General features: G+C 38.8%; 3 protein-coding genes across 9 annotated transcripts in view; 1 reads left to right on the forward strand and 2 right to left on the reverse strand.

Annotated features, from left to right (window-relative positions):
- Positions 1–114: 114 nt before the first annotated feature.
- cutc (cutC copper transporter homolog (E. coli)) lies at positions 115–3,586 on the reverse strand. 4 transcript variants are annotated; one of them, XM_077613425.1, is made up of 9 exons: positions 3,499–3,586; positions 2,998–3,074; positions 2,524–2,583; positions 2,245–2,454; positions 1,781–1,816; positions 1,527–1,660; positions 1,177–1,204; positions 1,004–1,109; positions 115–597 (listed from the first exon to the last, which is right to left on the reverse strand). In XM_077613425.1, the coding sequence occupies exons 2-9, from the start codon at positions 3,065–3,067 to the stop codon at positions 486–488; spliced, it is 756 nt and encodes a 251-aa protein (XP_077469551.1). In that variant the 5' UTR covers positions 3,068–3,074; positions 3,499–3,586; the 3' UTR covers positions 115–485. The 4 variants fall into 4 exon arrangements, with proteins under 4 accessions (XP_077469551.1, XP_077469554.1, XP_077469553.1 ...); XM_077613428.1 differs by lacking the exon at positions 3,499–3,586 and adding an exon at positions 3,145–3,404 and having other exon boundaries at positions 2,245–2,370; positions 2,998–3,076; XM_077613427.1 differs by lacking the exon at positions 3,499–3,586 and adding an exon at positions 3,145–3,393 and having other exon boundaries at positions 2,998–3,072.
- Positions 3,047–6,943, forward strand: cox15 (cytochrome c oxidase assembly factor COX15). The gene is made up of 9 exons (XM_077613419.1): positions 3,047–3,708; positions 3,916–4,106; positions 4,205–4,327; positions 4,618–4,804; positions 4,971–5,138; positions 5,213–5,294; positions 5,605–5,759; positions 5,826–5,939; positions 6,371–6,943. The coding sequence occupies exons 1-9, from the start codon at positions 3,634–3,636 to the stop codon at positions 6,500–6,502; spliced, it is 1,227 nt and encodes a 408-aa protein (XP_077469545.1). The 5' UTR covers positions 3,047–3,633; the 3' UTR covers positions 6,503–6,943.
- A 1,314-nt stretch (positions 6,944–8,257) lies between these two features.
- The window catches only part of LOC144084722 (A-type potassium channel modulatory protein KCNIP2), an 89,341-nt gene continuing 74,630 nt past the window's right edge, over positions 8,258–22,968 (reverse strand). For 2 of the 4 annotated variants that reach the window (XM_077613423.1, XM_077613422.1), the window contains exons 2-8: positions 10,836–10,960; positions 10,666–10,735; positions 10,497–10,567; positions 10,289–10,396; positions 9,408–9,512; positions 9,249–9,311; positions 8,258–9,173 (exon numbers count right to left, since the gene is read on the reverse strand). In XM_077613423.1, coding sequence (XP_077469549.1) covers positions 9,126–9,173; positions 9,249–9,311; positions 9,408–9,512; positions 10,289–10,396; positions 10,497–10,567; positions 10,666–10,735; positions 10,836–10,960 — 590 coding nt within the window. In that variant the 3' untranslated portion in view covers positions 8,258–9,125. Of the gene's footprint in view, positions 9,174–9,248; positions 9,312–9,407; positions 9,513–10,288; positions 10,397–10,496; positions 10,568–10,665; positions 10,736–10,835; positions 10,961–13,034; positions 13,134–19,107; positions 19,645–22,968 lie in introns of those variants that run through there. The other 2 variants (XM_077613420.1, XM_077613421.1) reach the window with 2 other exon arrangements.

Genomic DNA, 22,968 nt, shown 5'->3' on the forward strand with positions numbered 1-22,968 from the left:
GTTTAATAACTTGCATAATACAGTAGTGTGGTGCATATGGATATATAGAGTATATATATATTTACACAAATTTAATTTTTCTCTTAACTAAAGTAATACATGTGCAACACATGATTGAAGCAAATAAACTTTAATTGAAATCTAAAAAAAATGCAATTTAATGAATTTTCTTTTGATCAAAACTAAATTTACATTTTGACTCATTTTCTGACTTTTTCTTCTTCTAAAAATAACTACAAAAGTAATCTTCTCCCCATTCCACTATACATATCTTAGAGATTTGTTTTACATTTTTTTTCTTTCTTGTTACAATTCCGATTCCCATCAAATTAAAGTCAGTGTTTGGCCAGCGTATAAATCACTTTGACCTTAACTATACATGCTTTTTTTAATGGACACCTGTATGAGCATGGAAAAATATTCCTTATTACTTGGGAAAAATATTCTATTTGATTCAAAGTCATCAGTTATTTAGTAGTTTCAATTCACAAGGTATTTTGGGCTATTGCGTTAAATGTGCGAACTTTGCTCACGTCTGCCACCTTCAGGCTGTACTCAGGCGCCGTGAGAGAAGCTCCCATTGTCACACACTTGTTCCTGGAGGGAGAAGGATAAAACACTTTTTACACTCTGTATAAATCTGACAATGACACAAAACAATAAACGAGAAATAAAATATGTATTTCTATTCTTATAGTTTTAAGCACCATCAAGTTTTAAGAAACCAAGGTGGCAGAGGAAGGATAACCAGTCAGAGGCATACATCATTATCATCATTACCTTTGGAAATTTAAATCCATTGCTTACTAACAACTCACCATAACTCTAAATCAAACAGAAGCAGTCAAAATGACTTCATGCAGAAGCAATGCAGCGTTATCAACATTTCTGCTAGACAGGTAAGGTTTTCACCTCTCTTTGATTTTTGGTTGATTGTATAATTGTGCATTCCCCTGAAATACAACCAAACCATGTTAATAACTAAAGATACAAATAAACAAACCTAAATTTCATGGCAGAATCTCTGCTGGAACGAGCAGAGCAGTGAAACTCTTGAGCGCCTGATCCCTCTAGAACTCTTTGCAGATTTCTCTCTGTGATGCCACCACCTGCCAAAAAAAACCTTGTTATAAATATATACTGAAAATGCATCCAAACTATTAAAAAAACGCTAACCTGGCATGATGGAAATTCTACCTTTAGCCTGGAAAGGTAGAGAATCACAAGTTGGCATGCTGGTATGTATGGTAGTGTTGAGGACATACAATAGCTCAGTGGAAGGTCAACACAACCTGCACTTAGAATGAAGAAGTACTTGCAGACTTCATGAGCAGATTAAAATATAAATTTGTGGAAGAGGGTCTGCACTGTAAAATGGAGACTAGATTCAACCTGGAACACTGTTGATTGTGTAATCTATGCGTAGGATGAGGTTTTATATAGGCGGGTTGATTCTACTTCCAATCTTTTCCTTACACAGGTCATGTATATCTTTAAGGTTCCACAACATCTCAAATCGTTCTTACTTGCTCTACGAGGCGCTTAATTAGTGGTAGTCCCTCCAATGCAGAGCTGTCACAGCCACTGGTCAGTACACGCTGAAACCCCAATGACACAAGTGTCTCCAGGGCAACTGCTGGATCACTAACCATATCAAAAGCTGGAAGATATAAATAAGTGAGCCATATTTAGATTCTCGTAAGCACTGTCGTCTTTAGGGCTGGAATTTTCAAATGGGGTCAAAATATTTGTCTTTGAAATACACAATTGAGTGCAGTACCTCGATGGAAGGTGACGGGTAAAGGACGAGCAGCAGCTAGGGAGAAAATGAGAAATTTTCATGATTAAAATGTCCTTAATAAGTGCGTTTTTTGTAGGTATGTATAAAAAAAATTAAATACAGCTCTAGGATTGCATCCATATAGATAAGTGATGCGATGTTCGCATGTTAGTATTCCCAAAAATGAGTGGGTTTCCCAAGATGTTGTAGTCCAGATTCTTTCCATATTACAAAGAGCTTAACTGAGTTAACTGAAGCCTCTAAATTGTCCAGAGATGTTAATTTGAGTAAGGAAGATTTCAGGTAGGTCCTATGATTTTCCATTGACCAATCTCTGTTGGGATAGTTTCCATCGTACTGTCATAGCAACCCTGAAGAATTGTGGTACCAAAAATAGATGGATGCTTGTAATATACTGTATAATAAATTATATCAACTAAAAATGTAAGGTTACGATACAATACCCAGAAATTCCATACAGAGCTCCTCGTCCACTTTTCCATCTTCCGTCAAAGCTCCCAGCACAAATCCGTCAGCCCCGTAGTTCTTCATCATCTCCACATCTTTCATCATTACTTCCACTTCCCGGTCTGAGTAAAGAAAGTCACCACCACGAGGACGAATCATCACATAGACTGGGATTTTAACACATCCTTTTATAATCTGCAGAAGACCTGCAAATAGATAAATAATATAATTGTGTATTCACTTAGAATGTACATATCACAATAGATTTTGCTCACCAATACTGGGAGTGAGACCTCCTTCCATAAGACTACAACACAGCTCAAGCCGACCAGCACCTTTCAGAAGACAAATTTACAGCAGTATCACTAGAGGGTTCAGAACGGCAAACAATCACTGTCGGCGTATCGGTTAAAAAACATTCACATTAGTTAAATTGATACTTGATAAAAAGTTAAAATCCAGGTCATGTCCACCACTGTGGAGTTTGCATGTTCTCCCCGGGCCTGCGTAGGTTTCCTCCGGGTACTCCGGTTTCTTCCCACATTCCAAAAACATGCATGGTAGGCTGATTGAACACTCTAAATTGCCCCTAGTTATGGTTCTGAGTGTGCATTGTTGTCCGTCTCCTTGTGCCCTGCGATCGGCTGGCCACCGATTTAGGGAGTCAGCTGGGATAGGCACCAGCACCCCCCGCAGCCCCAATGAGGATAAAGCGGTTCAGAAAATGAGATGAGACGAGTTGAACCAACCTCCTCGCTCTGCGTTGACTGCAGACTCCACGGAGTCAACACACACCTCCATTAAGAAGCCCTCTGCCATAATGACTATCTGGGAAAAGAGACAGGGAGACAAAAAATAGACCCTCCATAATGTCCTATCACTAATACAGAATTTACCTGTCAAGAAGACATTGTAACGCTGAAGCTGCTAGGCGTGTGTGTGTGTGCGTGTGTGTAGCTAACTTATGCTAACAACATCACAAGGGTTCGTCTATTCTTGAGTGTTATTTTTTAATAAAACCATAGGGTGAATGGGTTTCCGTTTTGTATGTGGAAAGACTGATACTGTACTAAAACTAAATACCAAAAATAAAAATATCAAAAAAATAATTTAAAAAATAACCACCGCAACCGAGTGCGGTAGCTGGGGGAAAATATTTTTTTTTTTTAACTATGAAAACCCAATCGGTAAAATATCTGCGATTTTTGCGCGATTAACAATTTAAATACATTTTAAAAAAATGTTTGTCAATCTTTATTTGTGACGTCGGGGTGTTCGGAGTTGAAAGTTCAAGCTGCCATCATTCTGCAACATGGTTATTTAAAATGCTTTCATAACAACATCCGTAGCGGTAGGATTGGTGTCTAAATATCGGGAAGGAAATCATGTTTCTTGTTTCTATAAGGACAACATTAATAAATGGTTGCAGACAAGCCGGAAAAGGACCTCGATATAGTAATGTAAGTTAATATCTCTAAACTGCTGTTAGCTTCGCAGGGAATTATGAAAAAAGGTCAAAACGCATTTCTTCATGGGATTAGGTATCACTAGTCTTTTCATGCTATAAATTTCAATTCATGTGTGGGATGGGAGCTGTATTTCTTACATCGAATTCATAGACATCTTCAGAATGCCGGAAAAACATTGTTTGTTATATTCATTGACAGGGTGCACGGTTACGACAGTGGCTGTCCAGAAGGGGGCGCAGTACAATCGCTGCCGAAGCAGGAGCTTCATCCACCCCATCAGCAGCCGCAGCCAGTCTCCCCAATTCGGCCACAAACAGGATAGTAGGTCGATGGTTACTTGGATGCAGTGGGCTTGTTGTTGGTGCTGTTGTTCTTGGTGGCGTCACAAGGTAAAAAAACAACAAAAACAATCAAATAATGTATAAGCTTTTCGTCATTGCATGTCAATGTTCTGTGGTTTGATGAATGTATCTGCTGAATTATTCAGACTGACAGAATCTGGCCTTTCCATGGTGGACTGGCACCTAGTGAGAGAGATGAAGCCCCCTCAATCGCAGGCCGAGTGGGAGGCTGAGTTTGCGAAATATCAGCAGTTCCCAGAATTCAAGATGTAAGATTGAATTTTCTATTCTTTTTATCTACACTTTGGAATGAAAATGTCAACCAACATGGTGCTCTTTTAGGTAAAAGTGTCTAATTTCTCAAACTGCTACATTACATGTTTAAAGTTTTTAGAAAGTATGTGCTTGCTCTTATTGTTGTACAACCTCATCATTGTAAGTTGGTATATCTGTTAAATTGAGTGGTAAGTAGATTTCTTTTTCAAATGTTTGCTTGAACATTTGGAGCATTTGACTTTGGAAAGTGAACTTCAAACATGGCATCTTTTTGTTCTCTTAGAATGAATCACAGCATGACTCTGCCCGAGTTTAAGTTCATCTTCTACATGGAGTGGGGCCATCGTATGTGGGGCAGGCTGGTGGGACTGGCCTACATCCTCCCCACTGTGTACTTTTGGAGGAAAGGCTATTTCACCCGCTCGATGAAGGGAAAAGTTCTGGGGCTTTGCGGATTTGTCTTCTTTCAGGTGACTTGAACATCACGCAATCAATTATAAGTTAATTCATTCACTGCCGTTGACAGTGATATGCTGCTTACTCCTGAGTTCAAATGGACTAGCTGTTTTAGAGTGGCAGGAAATGAGTTGGAAAAAGATGTTCACCATAGATAGTTGTATGTGTGTCCTATGTTAGGGCCTTTTGGGTTGGTACATGGTCAAAAGTGGTCTGGAAGAGAAGCAGGAGTCGCATGACATTCCTCGAGTCAGCCAGTATCGACTAAGTGCTCACCTTGGTTCTGCCTTGCTCCTTTACTGTGCCAGCTTGTGGACTGGCCTTACACTACTGCTTCCTGCCTACAAGGTTCTGACTCATTTATACACGGTGATTGTGTTGTTTACTTCACTATTAACTAATTGCTTTATTTTTTTCGCAAGTTGGTGGAAACTAAACGCCTCATGCAGCTTCGACGGTTCGCCAAGGGAACAGGCGGACTTGTCTTTGTCACAGCTCTTTCAGGTCAGTTTATGAGGAGTGTCTTTTTGTTGGTCCCCACCACCTCGAATCGTGCTCACGTTTTATGTTTTTGTAACTTGGATCTTATTTCCCTATTTATGAATGGTCATTTGCATGCAATTGTTTTGTAACCTGGAAAATTTCCTATTTAAAGGCATTTGTAAGTTGAGGTATCACTGTATTTTTATAGCAGATATAAGAAAAACAGTTTTCCTCTATTCTCAATATGATTGAGTTCTGAAACTTAAGACTTAAGAGGCACTTGAATTTAGATTTTTTTCCATTCCATAAATTAAAAATGTTGTGATTGCAGGTGCTTATGTGGCTGGCTTGGATGCTGGTCTAGTTTATAACTCCTTCCCTAAGATGGGAGAACGTTGGATACCTGATGACCTGCTGGCCTTTTCTCCCACCCTCAAGAACTTCTTTGAGAACCCCACCACTGTCCAGTTTGACCACAGGATCTTAGTAGGTCACACTACTCAGGAATTATATCAAAGCTGCCTACCTAATAATTTCTTTCTGTTTCTCTAGGCAATTTCCTCTTTGACAGCCATCACCGGGCTGTACCTGTTCTCCAGAAGGATGGTACTACCCAGAAGAGCTAAGATAGCCATCAGCCTCCTCACTGCAATGGCATACGGACAGGTAGGCTCGCACTCCATCATGCACTGTTAAAAAAAGGCACCACATTTCAAGTCAACATTTGAATTTGCAAGTCTTGCATATGCAAGTTATTGCTGAAAACTTGATATTATAAGCAGAACTTAAAATTGTAAGTAAACTAGAATTAAGTATATATGCACACAAGCACACACACACAATTTGGTTCTCCTCGTTGACACTGTATTTCACACTAAAGAGAGCAGGAGCTAGGCTTTTAGTTCACACAACAGGTCAGCACAACTTAATGTTTCAAGTTCTGTTCACTCAGAAATCAAAGTTTTGCCTCAAAACTTGTTGAAGTTAGCACAACTCAATTTTCCAAGTCAACAGTGGTAAATTGATGAGTGCTATATAAGAAATAAAAAAAAATAGGTCACTAACATGAACTTTTTATTGGTGTCTTCGTTCTTAAGGTGGCATTGGGAATCAGCACCCTCTTACTCTACGTGCCCACACCACTGGCAGCGACTCACCAATCTGGATCTGTGGCACTACTCTCACTGGCCATTTGGGTTCTGGCCGAGCTTCGTAAGATGCCCAAATAATGATGGACGTCACTCTATTATAAGACACTTATTCAGCCTGAGAAAGTCAAAGATTTAGTTCAAAACAAAGCCGTCAAGAAAAACCATAAGCTGGCACCTTTTTTTTCCTGCACTAAATTCAGGATTCTGTAGATGTCGCTTTATGACGGTGACAACTTGACTAGGTAAATTGCTTGCAGCTCAGAGGGCTACCTATGAACCTACATTTCTTATGCAACTATTATTGTACAAAATGTAGGTTTAAATCATGAACCACATTTTTGCAGAAAATGATGAAAATATTATGGATTTTTTAACCTTTTTTGTGTGCTTTCAATAAAATGTACAGTCTAAAAATAGTAACTGGAATCCAGTTTGCATAGTAACTGAATTTTATTGTCTGTACAAAATATACATATTTAGAATAAATATTTAAAGGCTTGTTAATGAAAGTGGATACAACAGGTTAGTAGATTTCATTATTCTAGACACCATACTACATTTCATGCGGAGAATGGACAAGTTTGACTTGTGAACACTGATAGATGATAAGGGCCAATCATTCAAACCACTGGTGGGGAAAAAGTGGTAAAATTAATAAGATTTTTGAAGGGCAAAAATGGAAGCCACCATCATTCTCTCCCACAGAAAAGTTATTGCTGTCTATTTTCTTCCATGCACTTAGATGTAATGTATGTTGTTGGACTTGATAATAAGCAGGTGGTAAAATAATAAAAAAAAGTTACCAGTTAAATTAGTTTCCCCCTTATTAGGTCTCTGATTGGTCTTCTTCACTTAACATTTGTTCTTTCACCCTGCACTGATGTCATGGATTTTTTTCTTTGGTGTTCCAAAAAGTATGGGCAAAATGGACAGAGTTTGTTGGTTTAAAAAGAACTTGTGAGTTGTTTTCTTCCTCACTAAACACATACATTTTGTCTTCCCACATCCCCTCCCTTGAAATTCACAATGTGGCTTAATTTGGGATGTTTTCAAAGTGTGAGGCAGTGAATTTGATCTTCTTTCCAAAACCAAAACAGGGTAATGACATTCAGTGGAACCTCCATTAAAAATAAAAATAAAAACACTATAGTTTCCTAAATGAAAAGTAAAATACTTTCTTCATTCTGTGAATGAAATTAAAATCTGTTGCAGGATTAACGCATCATGAAGCACAGTTTGTTAAATGATTAAACAAGATTTTTCCTTACATTTGAACCACCTCGTGGTGTAGAGGTTCACTCGCCTGAGTTTGCTGTGGGCAGGCGTGGGCTCAATTCCCGCTCGTTGGCGTTATGATTGAGAGTGCGAATGGTCGTTTGTCTCTCTGTGTGCCCTATGACTGACTGGCGACCAGTCTAGGGTGTAGTCTGCCTTTCGCCCAAAGACCGCTGGTTTAGGCTCCAGCAACCCCCGCAACCCTTTTGAGGATGGGTGGTATGGAAGATGGATGAATGAATGAACATTCTTATCTGTCATCCACGTACAATGTGAAACAAAAGGGGCTCTCTGTGGACAAAGACATACAGGGAAGAAAACGAATGCAGTGATATTATGTAGTGACATTTGAAATCCATATTGCTTCATTAAAGGACTGGTATGTATAGTATGTCAATTGTGAAATAAAAATGAAAACAGTTTAGCTGACATGCCCAATGGTTTTGTTGACTTTAGAGGCGTGGCTATTCACTCTTAAAAAATGCTAGAATTTCAACCTGCTTTATTGTGGCATTTGACTTTGTAGGTTCCACTGTAGGTTTTTTTTGGGGTGGGGGGTTCACCTCAGGCAGCTGAGTCTCCCGTTGTCCCCATTTCTGCCTCACACACTGAAAACCTGGAAATGTGTTATTAAAAAGACCCTGCTATAATCACGTGACTCATCTGATCACAAGTTCACAAACACAGTCTGGAGTCTATTACATCCCCACAAATGTTTCATTAAAGGCTAAAACCACCGGGTGGGTAAGCAGACACCTAGAGTTGAGACAGAAAAGTCTAGAAGGCCAATACTCGTTCTAGCAGAGTTCCACTCATGAAGAAGGGTGTTGTTCCCAGTTGAATCCTCCGTATAGGCAAGATGGAGAGGACACTGTCAGTCATGTTGCACATGCACTTTGCAGGGATGAGGCACCTGTGGATGACCAGGGAACAGCAGACGGACAAGCAGACTTTGGGAAATACGTCATCGCCGGATATAATGACATCATCATGCGATATTAAAATCAGTTCTGTTTGAGGTCGGGCCTTTCCATCTTTGAGAAGTTGTTTGTGCATCAAGTTTAGTTCTGTTTCACAGCGGCTCTACATGCAACAAGTCACGATCAGCATCAAGGTGATGAGATTTTCGGAGAAAAGCATCCTCACATTGAATGCCACCATTCCACCAAGACAAGAAGTGGGAGAAGACGAGGTTGGCGGGTAGAGGGGTGCGGTATTGAGTTTCAGTAGGGTGTGTGAGCCGCTGCTTGCCTTTCTAACTTGTGTTCCTCCACACAGCTGGATAGGGAAAGGATTTGCACGAATGCTTCACCGTGGACTGTTGCTTCCCATCCAGAGGATCTCCACGCAGGTACACACACAGGCACGCACTCTTAACCCTGATTCATTTTCCCCGCAACCCTGGGACCACCACCCTTCTTGGTCTTTAGATGACATTGTCAAAGAGCTGCATGGACTGCATGATATTCTCATCCTAAGGAGACAAGACATTTTTGGAATGAAGATCCCCATTTACCGGTTTATTGTTATTTATTATTCTGTGTTTTACCTTTTTACATGACTCAATAAATTCCTCTATAGTAACCACTCCATCTTTATTTCTGTCCATTTTCTGAAAGAAAAGACATACACAGCACCCAGCCAGTTTTAATCACCTCAAAATTGATAATGTGCATTTACAATAAATCTCATTTGTTATTTTGTTAACCTGGAAGAAGCTCTCCACATGATCTCTGGGAGCATCGTCCTGCATAGTGGGATATGTGTACTTCCCCATCATGTCGTAGATGGATCTCATGATGTCCAGCATCTCCTGCAAGGCAGAGTTTTATAAACAAATTAATTATTACAGTGCTGGCAAAGATAGGCAACTTTCTAAATTCTAGAGCAGATACAATGAAGTACTTGACTGTTCTTTATTCTCTATTTTCTTCTTTTCAAATTAAAATAAAAGAATGAACATCTTAAAAAAACTAAGGCATGATCGCAAATAAAATTTAAAAAAAAGTAATAATAATAAAAACTTAAGGCTCCAGCACTTCTCTAATGAGAATAACCGGTTCAGAAAATGAATAAATGAATGAAGGCTAAATGCATTGGTGCACATAAGAGCATTGATCAATAGATGGCAGTAAGTTCCCACTACGTGTGTATGTGTGTATGTATATATATATAATACCATATGTTTTATATATATATATGAATATGTTATATTTTGTCATGGTAATAGAGTGATTAATTATAAATAATTGATTACTAATTTTCTGTCAGTTCATGATGTATTTACTTGTTTATATATATAAATATATATATATATATATATATATATATAAATATATATATATATATATATATATATATATATATATATATATATATATATATATATCAAAATGTGTACATTTCACTCTTATAAATCAATAAATGCCATGATTAATCATTCAAGTACAATGATTTAGGTCATAAAAAGCTCTGCGAAATGCAAATCAATTCAGTATTGTAGCAGAGTACTTTGCATAATGCAGATGTGATAGTAATGACAATAAGTGGAATTGAATGATTAAAAAAGAGAGGGGGAGGTAAACTGACATCTTTGGTGATGCATCCATCCTTGTTCAGGTCGTAGAGATTAAACGCCCAGTTTAATCGGTCGTTAATGGTCCCTCTTAAGATGATAGACAGCCCGTACACAAAGTCCTAACACAGGATGAAATGTCTTAGTATTGATAACACACCAAAATCACACTTTACAGCATATGCTAACAGGCTCCTGATAGAAAAACAATACTAAGATCACCTCAAAACTAACTGAGCCATTCTTGTCAGTGTCGAAGGCTTCAAAGAGGAAATGTGCATACGTACTTGAATCTGCAAAAACGTACCACACATGTTCTTCATGTGCAAAGCCCTCCAACATCAAAAATGTTGATGGATCACCAGATCATTTACACTAAGGCACGCCTCACCTCCCTGAGGAAAAAACTGGGAGTAGATGTTCTTAAAGTTCTCCTCATTCACCACACCACTTGGACATTCCTAGCAAACAAAAAATGAAACAAGATGGAACAATCAATAATAATAATAAAAATAACCATATATATCCAATTTATTATCTGTCTTTTGTTAGTACTCTTACATTTTTGAAGCCCCTATAGAGAACCTGTAGCTCCTTCTTTGAGAATTTTGTCTGCTCCTGCAGTTTGTCCATGCTTTCCGGCCGATGGCACACGGTGGAGAGCTCAAAGTCATCTTCTACACTGTCTGCATGAGGGACACACACACACACACACACACATTCAGGTTCAGGTTACCATCATTGCAGGCTTGAGCACACAACAAGTTTTAAACATATGCTTTAGTGGCTTATTAAGGTACATTACGGCATTTAAGATGATGCTATCCCTGAAAAGCATTAAAATGCATTTCCAAAACTGGTGAGGTTGGCAGTAAGTTCTGCAACATAGCCTGGGGTACTGGAAAGTTCGTGCACTTCCTATTGGCATAATTTACCCCGCACTGGGGTTAAGTTGTGCCACAAGACTACTTTTACTTATCCAGAGAAAATATTTCACACACTGTTGATTTATGAGCCAATGTGATTGTTCCCAAGGATGCACCACATTCTATACAAAATTTAAATACCGTATTTTCACGACTATAAGGCGCACTTAAGTCTTAAATTTTCTCCAAAATAGACAGGGCACTATAATCCAGTGTGCTTTATATATGGAAAAAATGTGTCATTCATTGAGGGTGCGCCTTATAATGTTGTGTGCCTTATAGTCGTGAAAATATGGTAAGTAATTTCATTTAGATGCATTATTGTTGCTTTAAAGACACTTTAGGTATCACTGGAATGACTACATTAAAAATAATGAGCAAACAAACATCTTTTTTTCTCAAATATAGTTTCCTCTACCTTCATATGTCAAGTTCCCAATAGCTTCAAGGACACAGAGAAATGAAGGCCCCTCTCAGGAAGACCCTCACACACTCATTTCATGGTATGGCATTTTGTTGTCATTACCCAATTCACAGTAAAGAATACTCACACAAATTAAATAGTTACCAGCCTTGTATAACAAAACAACACCATCTGAAGCACATGTTGAATTTAAGATTTGAGACCTAAGGCCTGCTTCAGTATTAAAATGAATCTCGTTATATGGAGACACCTTATTGTGTTTCTCCATATTTGATTTCCAGGAAGCCTGCCGAGGTTATTTGACTCCAACTGCACAGTTTCTTCCCAGGATTTTCCTTTTAAAGTCAATTTTTATTTTATTTCCAACTCCAGTTTGACTAATACACTAATTTTGTGCTACACAAGCCTCTCTCATCTAGTGTTGAGTCAATAAACCGCCCCAAGACATTTTTGTGGCTATATAATTATCTTTTAAATATAACTAATTATACAAGTATTTCAGAGCATATTATTCACAAATCGAGAACTGAAGTAACATTAAATATTAAAATACTAAATAAATTAGGCATCAAAATGAGATGTTTCCCTTTTATGCCTGCATTGAATACAAACTGAAAAGGAACAACATATTAAAGAGATGTTAAAAAAAGGAGTATTAACACGTGTGCACAAATCTTTTTGGGATTCAATCCCAAAAGAGTACCAGGATTTGTTGCTTGCTACTCCACAGTACAACAATTGGTACCTAATGGTAATTATTTTTCAGAACAGATTTGCCCGGTACTCGGACGTTTCGTCGAAAGACGTTTGGTCCCCGGACCAAACGTCCGGTCGACCAAACGTCCGGTCGACCAAACGTCCGGTCGACCAAACGTCCGGTCGACCAAACGTCCGGTCGACCAAACGTCCGGTCGACCAAACGTCCGGTCGACCAAACGTCCGGTCGACCAAACGTCCGGTCGACCAAATGTCCGGTCGACCAAACGTCCGGGGGACCAAACGTCCGGGGGACCAAACGTCCGGGGACCAAACGTCTTTCGACGAAACGTCCGAGTACCACGGATTTGCCCCATCCACGGTCTCTCTATTTCCCTCATCGCATTTATGAAACAAAACCTGATGTATGCCCTCATTGTAATTTATTTAAGTGTGTCACAAGTGCAAGAGAACACTGCTTTCTGTCCATTCATATTTTTCCATTTGTCCCAGAAGCTACAAAGTGAATGTTTGAATATTATATTATATTCTCTGCGCTACATATCAAGCGACGATTCAAACATCCAATATAGTGGTAAAATGTTTTGTTTGAGCTATTGCAGCCAGAACGTGCCAGCAGCAATGTGGTGTTAATCCTCCAAAGAGGCAGGGCACACGAGGTTTACTTCATGTATAGAGCGAAGGAGGACTTGCTTTGACTGATTGAGGGGGCGGCCGAGGGCGTGCAGCATGGCAGCAGCTTGAGGAAACGCTGCTTTATGCTTTTTTTGCTTTGGGTGTTGGAAGGATTTCCTGTAATCACCAACCATAGCACAGAGGTTAGAAACACCACTTACATACAGCACATGCAGAATAACACGCATACTCCTGAGTACATATGTCATGCTAGAGACCAATGAAAACACACTGACATGCTCTATGATTGCCTGCTGACCAGACCCAGTAATGAGAATCCATGTTAAACCTTAGAAACCAATCTCACACTGCTTTATATGAATATGATTTATCTCCAGACTGACATTTAATTTGCCCTACTCACCAACTCCAAGTCAACACTATCATTTTTGTGCCTCTTTGTACAAATATAATGAGGAAACAGGCTGCAAATATCTGTCGTAATTATGGATTAAAAAAACTGCATTTATGCTTGTTCATTAGCTTCCGCAGTAAACGGCGTGGCGCCACGGTGGTCTAAAATTTAGACCCTAAATAATCACTACCTGGGATGTCTCATCAGATTAACAGTATGATTGCTCTCAGAGGAACTTAGTTTCTGTGGAAACATAGCAATGTTTAAGCCTCATCATATTTTTTTTCAAAATAGCCTTTGTATTAGGTTGAATACACTTGTGACTAGAGATGTCCCAGATCCGACCGATCATGTGCCCCGAAATTGGGCCCGAACACATCATTTTCAGAGGATCACATTTTGACATAGTTTCAAGTCATTCATTCATTCTTCTTTCCGATCCCAGCCAACTATGAGCCTGGCAAGAAAAACACCTTCCACTGGTTGGGAGCCACGTGGAAAGCACATACCATCTTTCTCAACACCAATAATATTTAGCAATAATTAATTAAACCCTCTCAAATTTGCTGGTTGCACATACGCAATAAGATGTACAAAGACCTTGCGCCACTTCAATTTTACTTACAAAATGTGACCGTTAAGGGGCAGCCTTGGTCCCCGACATACACTTGTGTAGATTAAGGCTTTTCTTCAAATAGAGACAGACAAATACAGCGAATTCACTCCTTCTGGCTACTATTTGGGCAAATATAGTTGAACTGACAAACAGAGATGAAATTTTTAAGGCCAAATGTGAATAAAAACAGTTTAGCAAGTTTTCAATACTATTGGAATTAGTAATAAAAAAATAATCTAGTCATCTGCAAACGGGCTATTGAAAAAATGGAGGAAAGACATCTGGCAGCATGATTGTTAAAACATATTCAATCATTCATTTCCCAAACAAGGGTTGCGGGGGATGATGGAGCCTATCTCTGCTAACCATGGGCACCAGAGGGGGACACCCTGAATCGGTGGCCAGGCAATCGTGGGGGACGAGGAGACAGACAACCATTCATGCTCACACTCATACCTAGGGGTGACTTGGAGTGTTCAACAAGCCTCCCATGCATGTTTTTGGGATGTGAGAGGGAACCAGAGTACATGGAGAAAACCCAAGCCACATCCACCCAGTGAGGACTGATCTGAGATGGAACCCTAGACCCCAGAACTGTGAGGCCGATGAGCTAACCACTTGTTCACCGAGCTGTTTTATCAAAACACATGCTTATGCTAATTTAGTTACCCAGGTACCTGTTCTAACTTTGCACTATGCACATGGAAAACTACTTTCTGCAGCGCTACTACAGCACCCCAAGCATGAATTGTGCATTCCTCCATCAGAATCCTTGGTGATTCCTGAAAGCCAGACCATATACCAAGAGCTCTTTGCCCATATAGCTGACAACAACCAGTAAATTAAGTTTTAATGCTACTAATAGGGTACATGAATTTCAGCTATGATTGGCAATATATCAACCAACATAACAACATAAATGAAGAAATACTTGAAGGAAACAAGAAGGATGCTGATGAGGTCCAGGGAGATCCATTAAGAATAATGGGGGTGGACAAGAGTTTGTCCACGAGACTATTAAAGCTATAAGTAACCTCATCCTTTGGCTATTGCGAAGACAACCTAATTTTGATCATATATTGAACTCCTGCGAAAACATTCCATGGTCTGACAGAAAACAATAGACTGAATGAACGTACGTATCTGTGCTTTGTATTGGCTTAAGCATAACTGCTTCACGGATTGTTATGAACTCAGTGTGTACATTTGTATCAAACAATGTGTGTATTTGTAATCAGAACTGGTCCCGTCAAAACACACTTTCAAGCACACTTTAATTAAAGTGGCCAATAAGAAAATAAGTGCTCTGTTGAATATTACTTGCTACTATTGACCTTTTATTTATGACTTTGTATGATTTTCAGATCAGATTATAATAAATTAAATGAAATATTAATAAATATATAGGATATGTAAATAATATCTTGTGATTTATATAGATTCATGTCTGTTCTCCACCAATTGCGTTTCTGTACATAACGGTACAAAATTCTCAAGAGAACATGCTCCATCTGTTCAACGAAAACAAAAACAAACTCTGACTGAGCCATCTTGATTCAAAATCATACATTCTACAGAGCATGATGGGTGTCTAAATTACACAGAGTAGCAGCATTCTTCATTCATTATGGCTGTCCAATACTATTATGTTTCTCATGCCATTGAGTTGGATCATATACATCATTACAGCTTTCTATTTGCACACAACTTGAGAATTGAAGTAAATAATGTGTAAAAGAAATACATAAGTGTTTTTGCCTCAAGGCACACTTGTTAAGATAGGACTTTCAAATATAATTAACGCATGATCATTTGCTGATAAACAGTAACCCCCCCCGACCTCGAGGAATACGTTACATGTTGAAATATGTTCATGTCAGAGTGTTTCTAGGAAGGAGAGGCCTCTCAGAGGGGTTAACCTGATTTTGATAAAGATGCATCCAAACACATTATTCCTTCAGGATGTAGGTGTGTATAGAGCTAAGCTAAGAAAACAAGTTGTCGTTGCCATTTCTCATGCCATTGAGTTGGATCATATACATCATTACACCTTTCTATTTGCACACAACTTGAAAATTGAAGTAAATAATGTGTGTATAAAAATTAATAAATAAAAGCATTTTGCCTCAAGGCACACTTGTTAAGACATGACTTTCAAATATGATTAAAGCATGATTATTTGTTGAAAAACAGTCTTTTTCCCCCCGACCTCCAGGAATCCTGAATACGTTACATGTTGAAATATGTTCATGTCAGAGTGTTTCTAGGAAGGAGAGGCCTCTCAGAGGGGTTAACCTGATTTTAATAAACATGCATCCAAACACATGATTCCTTCAGGACATGTATGTATGTGTGTGTATACAGCTATGCTAAGAAAACAAGTTGCCGGTGTCATTTCTCTTGCACAACTGTTTAATCCTTTTAAGTGATAATAATACTTACTTTTAAGATGTTCCATTCATGGATTTTTACACCTAAAGCACCATACTTAAATATGGTTTCAGGTTCGGGTAATGATTTTCATTATTCCTGCCATTTAGAATGGAAATTAAAATAAATAATGATTAAGGCAACAAAATACATTGACATTAAATAAAATAGTTTTTCAAGTACAAGTAAACTAATTTTCAAATCGATAATTCTACTTATGATCATCACTTGATAGAATAATTGGTTGGAAATAATGATAATTCGTTAACAAAAAAACTACTCAAAATATGCATGTGATATTACACATTTGTTCATGTGGGGTCATTATTGTTCTCAGTGTGGTAGTATTTGTAACTTTAAAAAATGTCTGTGAGTAAATGAAATGTGGTTGACTATTGTGAACTCGGGTTATCAAGTCTTTATTTTTCTATTGCATGTTCGTTAAAGAGTTTGAAAGGATATTGGCTGATGTGTCTATCTAATAACTATGTTGACCACTTGAGGAAATAGCGGTTGTGGGCGACAATAAATCTGCTATTACGGTCACTCATGTTTGCAACCGTAGACATCAGTTCTGGCATTTTCCATTTTTTTGTCTGTTAAATAATTGAAAGTTTTGGACATGGTCTGTCACCTAACAAAGATCTAAATTTGCCGATGTACATACGATTATGAATGAAAATTTTATTTGAATTCATGACTACTTATTCCCTATTATAATTATGCAATCATCCTAACAGTCTCCAAATGGAGACAGACCGTCAGAAATTCACTCTAGGAAACAAAATAATCAGTTCTAATTATATCTCCTAGACAAACACGTGTCTTCAATATTTATTTTTAAGGAGCCTCTTAATTCATAAAGCCCATAGGTCTGAGGAGTTTCTGAAGGCAAAGAGAATGGTTGGAGTATGTTGATACAGCACTCTGCTGAAGATTAAGACTGGATGAGTGGGGGCAAACATTGACTGTATCTCTTCCTAAACCAGCCTTCAACTTGGTGATGAAAGTCATACAATCAAGTAGTGCTGCAATCCTGATTAAAGAAAAAAAACCTTAATAGTAAATACGTGTTTTTTTCTATTTTACTCATTTATGTTCACGGTAATGTGAGAGCTGTATCTACCCCATGAGACTGGTCGAACAAGAACAGTTGCCAGGAAGTCACAAAGCACATTTGGAGAAGAACAACCATTCACATCACTAAATGGGAACCAAACCAACACTGCCTGCAGAGGCAATCCAAAAAGAGAAAAACACTACACAATACCACACCAACAGTGGGTATAGGTTGCATTCAAATGCCCTTTGCACACAATTGAACTGGACCATCGCGGACAAGATGCCGCTGGCAAACCCGACACTGGGAAAGTGACCCTTTCACACATACCAACTATTTACTGTTTTATTTAATCATGAAGAATATAGTGTCATTTTTCAAGAAAAAAAACAAATTGGCCTAAAGAATAAGTTCTAATCACATTGATGATTGATTTAGTCATGAAAACTGGCTTTTTTGTTCAGTTTCATTCGGTCTTATCACTCTTTCCACAGGTCTTGACTGATTCAATAATTTAATGTATTCAACATTTACACACATTGTATATAACAATATCATTTTGAAAGTAGCCTTTGAAATCACAAAGTATAATATATTTTGAAATGCCAATTCTAATAAGCAATAGAAGAGGCTAGTTGTGAATTGGAAAACCTGGTGGAATTTATTTCACATGGACAGTTACAAAATTACCAATGTTATAGATCAACAGGTTCTAAAATTCAGGCAGGCTCCACTAATCTTTGAGTATATACATATAAACAGGTCAGTCACGTCTTTCAAACAGCAAAGTCGAAATTGGAGCCTATACTAGGCAACTTTGGGCAGTAGGCCTAGGACCTTGCCTCAAACTCACCTGTGACTTTAAAGGAATGACAACTACAGAAATTGAATGTAAAAGTGAGGAGATGATTTTTTTCCTAGCCTCATAAATTATGTGAAGTGTCCTTCTATATCTTTTAGTACTTCTGCCCTTCGGAAGCCTTAACTTCCCTTTTATGGTATACTAAAAGTATTTAAGCACATAGATAAATCAATAAGGATCTGCCATATAACCTTTACTTCCCCTTTGTTCCTAATCATTTTTCACTTTGGGGGATTTTACGTTTTCAACTTGGTGAGAACAGTATGGAGAAGGGATTTCTTCATTTTCCAGTTCACCAAGCAAGAAAGCAATACTTTTTTCCCCTCTCCATATATTATACTACACATGACCCATGTAAAAGAAATGATAAATCCATTTCATCATTCAACTGCATCATGGTCTGTGTACATTCCGTATACTTCCACAGCACGGATGCAGTGAGTGGAGAGCGATGTTTGAGAGTTTTGGGCATACGCCCCAAAAATATATCCACTAATAGCGAAACAGCGTATAACATGTACATACTTTGCGTTACTATTTAATTGGTTCTACTGTGATTAATATGTTTGTTATGGGGTAATGTAATGACAGTGAAATGAAAGGTTTTTGGAGTTACCCAAATGAAAAACAGCACAGAATGAAGTACCCTAGAGCTATGAAAAGTGCATATTTACTTGTTCCCTGTCAAACTTGGTTACAAGAATCATTTGTCACTGTTGTAACTCGTGGGCGTGCGCCCCTTCCTCCCTCGCTTACCATTCATCTTACCTGCCGTGGTAAGGTCGATAAGCCCCAAAAAATGCATCAGTTTGAGAGAGCTGCACACGACCAGAAGGATGCCCACCGTCTGTAGCCCCTCCACCTCCCACTTGTCTCGAAAGAACAGATGCATCATCCTCCTTTCTTCTCCCTCTATTTCTGACAGGCAAAAATATTGCACGTCCAACACCCTCCCCCTCCTCAACTCTTATCTTCAGTCCCCCTCGATATGCCGGTATTCCACCATCCTGAGCCCGCTGCTTTCTCTTCAGAAAAGCTAGATTGTTATTCCTAGCGTTCCCTCATCGGGAATGGTAAGCGAGAAGGAGCAGGGGCTGTCTACTCGCCGTTCCGCCCCCGCCGTTGCTACCTTCAGAGGCTGTCAAAGGTGGCTTAAGTGCCAGGTGAAGTTTGGACAATTCATTGCGCGTGTCCCGGCATGATGATGCTGGCAGGTATTTGTTCTTCCCAGATTACGGCTCTCAAACTGTCTCCACTCTTTGGTGTGTCTTTTACTCCCCTCCTTGCCTCAACTCCCTGGCTCTCCTCCCTCTGCGCCCCTCCCCTTGCTTAATTGGGCCAGTGATGGCATTGAGTCGGGAAAGGATGGAGGTGAGTAACGCTCTGAGGAGGGGTAGTACACACTACTTTGGGAGGGGGGATCGAAAAGGATGAGAATAATGAATTGAGAAGAGACGGAAAGGGCAGAGACTCGAGGAGAAAATAACAGCAACAAAGAGGACAAGGGGCCAAATCGGAAAAACAAATGATAAATCTGAGCGAGTCTGGGGAGGTAGGACGGACAAAATTAGGAGAATCAGCGGTGAAGCTTCAGTCGGCAAAGTCAATACAGCGGACAAAGTCACAGATGTGGCCGTTGTCTGTCCCCGAGCGTAAAATCAACACACATGCACAAGAAAACACACAGCCTCGAGGTGCAATACGGCTAAGGTAATTTGTATTTGGATTTCTATACAGTGGGGATGTTACTGTGGCATCTGTCACGCTGACACATTTTAATTACTCAGCTAATTTAGAAACTGACATACGTGATGATAAATTATGGGACATTGATAGGCTGTTTAAGCATTTTAAGTGTGTGCAGGAAGTCATCAGTTAACAACAGTGCCAAAATAGGTGGCTTCTAAATGTGGAACAATTAATTGATCTGGATTAATCTATTGACAAATAAAGCACAATCAAATCCAAATTTAACGTACACTATTGTGCCAAATCATGTTTTAGAAATTTATTCATTTTCAGTACCAATTATCCACACAAGGGGTTACTGGAGCCTATCCCAGCCAACTATGGACACCAGGCGGAGGCCACCCCGAATTGTTGACTAGCCAATCATGTTTTAGAACTAACGTTTTTGTTTTTTATTTTGTAATTTTCAATGTCTGAAATATTCCAGCAACAAATTGGAAAACCACTTTCATTCCAAATTGTGATTAACAAAAAATATATAAAATCAAATTTGAGACATAATATGGTCGCAGACAGTTTAGGTACACGGTCGATTGGTCGCCGGTCTTTTGGTCGCCCGGAAGGTTATTGATAATTACCATTTAAAGCGTTGCTCAAATTCCCTAAATACAAACTGCGAATGACTATTTAGTCATACCTAATGCCCTATTAATTTTTAGGCTAAAGAAAAGCTCAACATTTCCCGGACTTTTATTGTTTTTTGTTGGAGAATTTGTTAAGACCCTGGCTGACGTAGCTTCTTAAAGGGACAACGCATGTACATACAAACTCTTATACACTCATACGTCGGCTCAGTGAAACTGCTCAGGGCCATTGTTGGCTTTTATTGATGCGTAGACCGTGTTGTTTTACCTTGTTTTGTCGCCAGTCTTTTGGTCGTCGGTCTTTTGGTCGCCGGTCTTTTGGTCGCCGGTCTTTTGGTCGCCGGTCTTTTGGTCGCCTGTTGTCGCGGTCTGGGCGACCAAAAGACCGTGACCAAAAGACCGGCGACCAATCGACCGCACAAGGACAGTTTAAACGTATTTCCAAGTAATATTCGGTGTGTCATCTGAAGTGGTTAGCCCAACAAGAAGAAGGAAGCTCTTTGTATTCACTTGAATCTTTGACCTTGCTCTTTCAGTCACTACTAGGGATTTGTAAATAGGGTTAAATTGTAAATTGACCAGAAAATTGGCCTTTGGCTCAATACCACACATCAAAGTATCCGATGTGAATGGAATTTGGAAATACTTAAACTTCACCACCTGAGGCATGCTTTTGCTCCTAACTTGAAAGAAGAATCACTGGCAGTTCACAAAGCAGACAAAGCGAATGCAAGGGGAATCAGTCAATCAGAGGGAGGCAACTGGTCAGGTAGATCTTTTTAGCTGCCTACTTTTTTGTACGGTACATAATATAACCAGCAATAACTCAAATCAAAATACTTTCATTAAAAAAACATATTACATTGTCTGCTGCAGCGAAAATGTTTCCTGATCAGAACTACTTTGTTTCACAAGGTAGAATCACACTCCATTGGCACATACAAACAACATTTTGTTTGCCTGCTGTGCTGCTCCAAGAACAGACTGATCCAGAAAAAAACATCAAACCTTTCTGAATGTAAGAAGACAAAGTACCCCTGATTTATTTGCGAGAATAAATGCTGTAGTATTATTTTAATGTTTTTTCATGTGTTTTTTATTTATTTTTTCTAACTTGCCTTGGATATAAGCTTGGTCAGCTAACGCCTTTCTTATCATTGTTTCCTGCCACAGGTCAAAGGAAATATATAGAAGGATAAGCGCAGATTCTAAATTCCCAATTCAGGCAAATATGATTGTGACTGTCTTTTTTTTTAGACTTCAGATTCCTTGTGACTTTAAACAGAATACGTTTTGGTTGCAGCTTGATTTTTATTTGATTAACCCAAAGAACATGAGGCTAAATACAGCCTGAAAAGGATGATTTTGTCTTAGAGACCATGCTGATGATAGCAGTCAGTTTCTAAAAACAGGACAAGAAGAAATGAAGTGAGGACCACATTGGTAAAGCAGTTAACAATAAAAAAAATTAAAGGAGGGTCTGATTTGTCAGCAGTTGGATTTAAGTGTGTCTGGTTTGAAATGAGACCTGAAGCTGCTGAGCCACCCACTGAAAAAGAGACCCTTTGAGAATTATTAAACTGAAAGTCATAACTTGCAAGCAGACTGCATTGGTACCCAAAATGATTCAGAAATATGGTTTTCCACTGAACTCATAAAATAGGGTCAAGCTTGGTTGCCTCTAGTTGTCAATCACTGTGTTTCAAGAACAGTATTGTTAGCCATTAAGATTTGTAAGGTGCAACATGATGATGAACAGGGATTTGATTGTTTGCACTGTCATGAGTAAAGGGCAGTTGATTGATGAAGCTGCATCACTCGACATATATTTTGCATACACCTCACATTTAATTAAAAAGGCTGCATATCTTTCTGAAATCCAATGACATATTCAGGGCAGACACCTTTTGTAGTTGTAAAGTTCAGTCCTTGCTGAAAGAAGAGACACATTAAGGCTGGTTGTGTGCCTGCCATTCTCTCTCACATGACGCTAGATAATATTTTTCATCTACAGAGACAGAAATGAAAGATCAATATAGTGTATTGCAAAAATTCAAAATACCACTGTCCTTGTAGGACCAGTTTGAGGATCCAAGACCATTGTAAGTTACTAACGTTTAAACCTTGTACTCTAAATATGATTCATTCAGCTTCACATATCGTTGGTGAGTGCCAAATGTCATCAAACGTGATTTAAGGTCAGGGGCGATGCCAGAAGTATGTTTCAAAGTCTTATATTAGATCATTAGTACATTTAATGTTATGTGGGTGTGTCCATTACCATTAAAAATGAATT

Source organism: Stigmatopora argus, chromosome 11 (genome assembly GCF_051989625.1).
Source record: "Stigmatopora argus isolate UIUO_Sarg chromosome 11, RoL_Sarg_1.0, whole genome shotgun sequence".
NCBI lineage: Eukaryota > Metazoa > Chordata > Actinopteri > Syngnathiformes > Syngnathidae > Stigmatopora > Stigmatopora argus.